Below are 6,765 nucleotides of genomic sequence, written 5' to 3' on the forward strand. Positions count from 1 at the left end.
GACCAGTGCGTCGAAAATTGAAAGGCCCCGCTTGTCAGTGAATGTTGCTATTCTAGCAAAGGGAAGGTGTTTTTTCGGACCTTCGGCGTAAAGCCTTCGTCCATGTCGCAATCTAAATTTATTATTTTAAACAAATTAATATTGCGAGGGCTACTGTTTGGGGCCTTCGGCTTACGAAGGTCCTCAAAAACAGGATTTAACAGTATTTCTGGAGAATAATATGTGAACAGGTATCTTCGGACTCAACTCGGTATCACAGCAGACCAGAATAATACGAAGGTTGATACAGCGCCGAAGGTGTGAGCAGGAAAGCTTCGGCGTGGTAGCAAAAGATGAAACCGACTTAAAGATGAAAAGGCTATTCAGACCTCGATAGATTATTATAGAATTATTATCAAATGTAAAGGGCATAAATGTAATTTTGTATGGGCTGTGTCCTGTGCCTATAAATAGGTGAACAGTACCCCCGTACTGTTCACGCTGATTTGGCATTCGCTTTTGCGTCACGCTTGTACTTTCATCTCCTTCAAATTGAAGGTACATTTGTAATTCGATGTTATTTCTGTTTTTACATAATGATAATATACAATTGTCTATGTTATCTTTTATATTCTTTATGATTCATCCTTCATTATTATATACTATATTTGTGAAGATACGCCTTTCATAACCTTCGTCCGAAAACCATTATATCCTGAGGGGAATAATGTTTCGAAGGACGAAGGATTTTACCGATTAACATTTTCTATGTTGCCTTGTTCTTAACTCATAGCATTTGAGAACAAGTCCCCAACACTGCTTGACCAGTTTAAGCACTTCTACCCTTACTTTTAGCTCAAGGACGAGATGTTTTTTGAGGATGGGAGAGATGCTATGGTCGGCATCCAATAAGTCAGGCAGCATAAAGCCTGCATAGCTAACTTTCTTTATTTTTAGATTACTTTTCTAAATATTGCAAATTGGTTTGTAGTGTTAGAGTCATAGATGGATACATATAGGTTGTTTTGTTAAGTTAGGCCCTGTTTGGGAACAAAGTTTTTGAAAACCACAGTTTTTGAAATACTACAGTATACTTTAGTCATGACAATACCGCAGTTTTGAAAACTGAGGTCCAGACCTAAGTTTAGAATAGCTTAAAACAACTATAGTATTTGCAATACTTCAGTTTTGAAAACAGAGATTTTAGCCAGCTTGCCAAACACTATTATGTATATAATACTGCAGTATTTGAGAATACTGCAGTATTCTTTTAAAACTGTGAAAAAACTTCACTCCCAAACACCCCTTAGAGTTATAGATGGATATGTGTGGGTTGTATATGGCCTATATAAAGGCCCTTAAATCATGAATAAAGATTTGAAAAAACGCAATTATCTTGCCAAGCTTCCGCTAAAACACGTACCATTCATCCACTGGTAGTGTTCACTCGTGAATAGTACTATGCCCCTTCCTGATCCATGCCTTCCTCTTTAGCTATAAAATAATCCTTAGACGACGGTGCGTTGGGGTCCTGACCACCATCGTCTTGTGCAACATCATTGCACCAATCAGACTATTTAATAAATTCAATGCACTAACTAGCTATGTTTTCTATCTCGAACATAGAGCTAACAGTCATGTCTTTGTCTTAAGTTTTTTTACATTCACCCTTCTAGACACAGTAAGGCTGAGTTCAGTGCACAGCCTCTCTCTCGCCCCTGCCACGTCAGCTCTCGCCTCCACTCTCGCCCCTGCTGCTCCAGTGCACAGGCTGCAGCCTAAGACACACATTATTCATGTCCTAAATAGAGAAGAAAGCCACTATTCTGATGACATACATGTTAAGGGTCGATTTGGTTGGACTGTGAATATGAAAAAAGTTGTTGTGGACTGTGAGATTTGAAAAAAAAAAGCTGTTGTGAGCTGTTAAAAAGCTAAAAATCATTTGATAGAAAAAATTAAAAGCCATTAAAAGTTCTTCCATGTATATTTTTATAGTTCCATCCGAAAGCTTCTAAAAATAGGTCTAATAGTGCTTTCAGTTTTACACTGCGAGAAAGTCGGCTTTTAAAAAAGCTGCTTTCTGGATTTAGCCATTTAATTTAGCTTTTGGCTTTTAGAGGACAAAAGCCAAACCAAACACACCTTAAGTTAGTAATGCAAAGTGATTTCGTCTTCCTGGAACATCCAATTAAATGCCAGCTGATCCCACATAGGTAAAGAATTAAGGTACCGTTTGGTTCAAATATTTGTAACGTAATGGGTAAATGATTACGTTAAATCATATTTGTTTTAGTCCAACCGTAATCAGATACCGTACTAAAATTTGATACCGGACTATTCAAACTTGTTACCGCCCGTAATCAAGTGTAAACCATTACCATTACCCTTTACGTTACATTTCGTGAATCAAACAGCACCTAAATGTGTTCACTAGGGTCTGGGGATACCACATGCATTGAGCGGAGTTGTGCAAATTTCATCCGTGCCATGGGTGAGTAGGTGAGAGGGGCAAATATGGCAAATCAAGGACATACTGCAAATCAATTCAGCTGATTCACAGACCTGCTACTTGACAGAAAGCATAGCAGATAACTGTATGCTGCTAACTGGTATGAAAAATACTTGAATATTATGCCTAAGATAAGCAAATGTTTCGTGCAGAGTTAGAAATTGAAAATGATAAGGTAGATACAGGATACGACAATTGGCATGTATAAGCTCAGTATATGTAGCACAGATCCTATATACGGATTTGCTACATTGATTCATCATTCAGTTCAGCTCAATTAATTTAATAAGGAAAAGGAAAATAAAACAAAGGGAAGCTTCACTTCATTTTCCACTTTCTTACAACTGAAGAAGTGTACAAAAGAGAGAGTTTCAAGAGCAAGCAGTCAAGATTCCAGCTCGTGCTGCTCTGTTTGGTTGTTTTACATTGATCAACAGCTTATGACAACAAAAACAACCAGCAACAACAATCTAGTGACAGCTATTAGAACGCAACAATAGAGGTGTCTAACCTCAAAATCACATTGCCAAATTGGCCAGTGTCATTTCAGATGCATATATACTTCCTTCAACCAAACAAACAAAAACCAACTACAAATCCCAGCGGGTTCTAGCTAAAGTTTACATACTTTTCACCAACACACACACACACACAAAAAGACAACTGGTATTATAGGATCAATTTGCAATCTACATAACTTACTCTGCACCTAGAATCAGGACAAGTAGTAATCAATCACCTGCGATGGAATCCCAGCTCCCCACAAGCTAGGTAGCTATGCCGGCAAAAGGAACCTTGTTCCCATCAAAATGTGCATGCATAATGCCAAGGAGATGGTGAAGATAGCCATGGATTTGGCACCGAGGTACTTGACAGCAACGAGCCCTCTCTCCGCAACTTCATCACGGGCGATGACGATGCTCTTCCGTGCCCCATCAGACATCCGCTGTGCTAGGAAGTCGAGGAATGACCGCACCGTCTCCGCGGTGACCCTGCCTGTGACGTCCAGTACAAATCTCCTGTTGCTCGGAGCGGCCAGCGTGCTTGAAACCTTGTGGATCACGAAGTTGCTGTCTGAATCTTCCACCACACGCTCCATTGATGTTACCTCAATGCGAGCACTGGAGGCCTCCTTGGCAAGCTGCCGCGACGTCCTGAGGAAGGTTTCGATAGCACCGTTGCAGACAGAGACAGCCAGGTCCTTGACCTGGGCTTCGTGCCTTGGATCAGAGAGGCCAGCGAGCAGATGGTTGTTGCTGCGCACTGCGGCGGTGCGGTCGAGGTAGGCGGCAACGGCGGTGCTGACGAAGACTCGGACGAGGTCCGCAGAAGCCTCCTTGCCCGTGGCGCTGCAGAGCGCAGCCAGCCACCGCGGCTCCTCGCGGTCGCCGGCCTCCGCCCTGCGGGCGTCGCAGGAGGACAGGACGAGGCTCCTCGCTAAGCTTCCGACGACAGCGGAAGCGAATCCGGCGCCCTCCGGGGAGAGGAGACGATCCAAGATCCGATCTTGGAGCGGGGTTTGGGGGTTTTTCTGCTGTTGTTGATGTAATTGGCGCTGGTGAGAGATGGCGCGGAGGACGCCGGACGCGAGGGACTCGGAGAGGGAAGACGCGGCGGAGGAGACGGGTTCGGAAGCGGCGAGCTTGGAGAGCTGGAGGAGGCTTCGTGGGACCTGGTCGGACTCGGAGCGGAGGAATTCGGCGAGGTCGGAACCGACCTGAGACACGGCGTCGGCAAGGGAGAGGGCAGCGACGATGCGGCGGCGGTGGTGACGGTAGAGGCGGTAGAGGCCGTACCCAGTGGTGGCCGCCGCAGCGGCCAGGAGGAGTCGGCGAGCGCGGCGACGGCGGGAGCAGAGGCAGGCGGCGGCAAGTGAGTCCATCGAGGTGAGGAACTGAGAGAAGGAAGATGATGGCGCCGGAGTGAGCTGATGAGTGGAATTGAGGTAGGGTATAAACGGGTTATATGGATTGCTCCGCTCGAGCCCTCGCCCCGCGCCGCGCCCCGCGCCGGCAGGAAGATCGAATTGGCGTGGTGGTCAGAGTCGTGCCCCGTTGTGCTGTGAAAGAGCCCCCTCGTCCTATATTGCAAGGAGCACCGCGATTTGACCACAGTCATCAATCTTTTTCGTTGTCTCCTTACCTTTTGGCTCGCATATAGATATCGCGAAACCATAGTTGTTTTCGTAGTTTTGTTCAGATTTAAATTCGAATACGTATATTCAAAAATATAAATATAGATATTTTTGGATACAAATATAGATAGTCGTATAATAAATATAAAACTAGTCGAACACGGATTAGGTCGGTAACAGATTTTTTGTCGGATACCATGTAACACTATTTCACACATATCACGATTGTTGTAATCATTTAGTTACTCTTTGAGTCCAATTTTTTTTGAGGATTATATGGGGATATATTGTGCCTCTATAAAATTTCATGAATTTTTAGGCTATTTATTTATTATTTATTTCTTTCCATAGAAAATCATCAAAATACAATTAAATTCATAAAATATTCTAGTGTCGACCGAAAATTGCAAATAAGTTATCAAGACTAATAAACATTCTATAAGTTGATAACCTCAAGTCCCCCATATGAAAATGATAAAGTAAAATATTGATTATGTTCAAACTTGGATACTCATAGTGATTTCACGTGTAACTCACGCAACAAGTGGTAGTGAAATAGAAGAAACATTGACATATTGTACATTTTATGGTCCAAACATTTTTTGAGGATTTTATGTGTCCATATATTGCGCCTCCGTTAAATTCCATGATTTTCTAAAGGCAATTTGTGTATTATTAATTTTTTATGTAGAAAATCATCAAAATGTAATTAAATTCATCACTATTCTAGTGTCGATCGGAAATTGCAAATAAGTTATCAAGACTAATAAACATTCTATAAGAAGATAACCTCATGCCCCCACATGAAAATGATAAAGTGAAGTATTGGTTATGTTGAAACCTAGATACTTAAAGTGATTTCGCGTGTAACTCATGTAACAAGTGGAAGTGAAATAAAAAAACATTGGCATCTTATGGATTTTATATATGGTTTAAACATTTTTTAGGATTATGTATAGACATATGTTGTGCCTCCGTAAAATTTTATGAACTTCTAAGGCTATTTGTGCATTATTAATTTCTTTCTACATAAAATCATTAAAATATAATTAAATTCATAAAATATTCTAATGTCAATAAAAAACAAATAAGTTACCAAAAGTAATAAATATTCTATAAGAAGATAACCTTAAGTCCTCATATGAAAATGACAAAGTGAAGTATTGATTATGTTAAAACTTAGAAACTTAGAGTCATTCACGTGTAACTTACGCAACACGTGAAAGTGAAATGGAAGAAATGATGGCATCTTGTGGATTTTATGGTCTAAACATTTTTGAGGATTATATGAGAACATATGTTGCGCCTCCATAAAATTTTATGAATTTCTAAGGCTTTTGTGTATTATTAATTTCTTCGTGTAGAAAATATAAAAAGATTAAATTCGTAAAATATTTTAGTCTCCGACAAAAAATGCAAATAAGTTACCAAGACTAATAAATATTCTATAATAAAATAACCTCAAGCCCCCACATGAAAATGATAAAGTGGAGTATTGATTATGTTGAAACTTGGATACTTAAAGTTATTTCATGTGTAACTTATTCAAGAAGTTAAAGTGAAATGGAAGAAATGATAGCATATTGTCGATTTTATGATCCAAACGTTTTTGAGGATTATATATGGACATATATTTCGCCTACGTAAAATTTCATTATTTTATGATGCTATTTGCGTATTATTAATTTTCTTCTTCAGAAAATCATCAAAATGCACACAACTATCTGCATATCTGAAAAGATATATCCTAAAAAATATCTAGATATCTGAGAAGATATATCCGAAAAGATATTCGGATATCCAAAATTCGATGGATAACAGTCATCCCATATTCGTATTTGATATCCAAAATATATTATTCGGATTTGAATACGAAAATCCTGATATACTGTGGATATCCGAAAAATTATCCGGATAGATAATTGGCCACTTCGGACGGTCCGATGCTCAGATAATAACCATACTGTTACATCCCTACTCACATGTATATTGCAGAGAAACTCTAAGACGCTCTCTATATTCTTTTTAATATATATATATATAGAGAGGTTTTAAAAAAAATACTCCCGACAACCTATCCAAATATAAACATCTTCTATTATGGGTTTCTCACTAGCTAAATCTAGAAAATATGAATGGT

The 6,765-nt window shown here is 39.8% G+C and overlaps 1 protein-coding gene across 1 annotated transcript; it reads right to left on the minus strand.

Annotated features, from left to right (window-relative positions):
• Positions 1 to 2,793: 2,793 nt before the first annotated feature.
• On the minus strand, positions 2,794 to 4,515 carry LOC100286127 (CF9). The gene is given in 1 exon segment (NM_001159015.1): positions 2,794 to 4,515. A coding segment is annotated over 1 exon segment (1,107 nt). The 5' UTR covers positions 4,374 to 4,515; the 3' UTR covers positions 2,794 to 3,266.
• Positions 4,516 to 6,765: the final 2,250 nt, after the last annotated feature.

This window comes from Zea mays, chromosome 1 (assembly GCF_902167145.1).
Source record: "Zea mays cultivar B73 chromosome 1, Zm-B73-REFERENCE-NAM-5.0, whole genome shotgun sequence".
Taxonomy (NCBI): Eukaryota; Viridiplantae; Streptophyta; class Magnoliopsida; order Poales; family Poaceae; genus Zea; species Zea mays.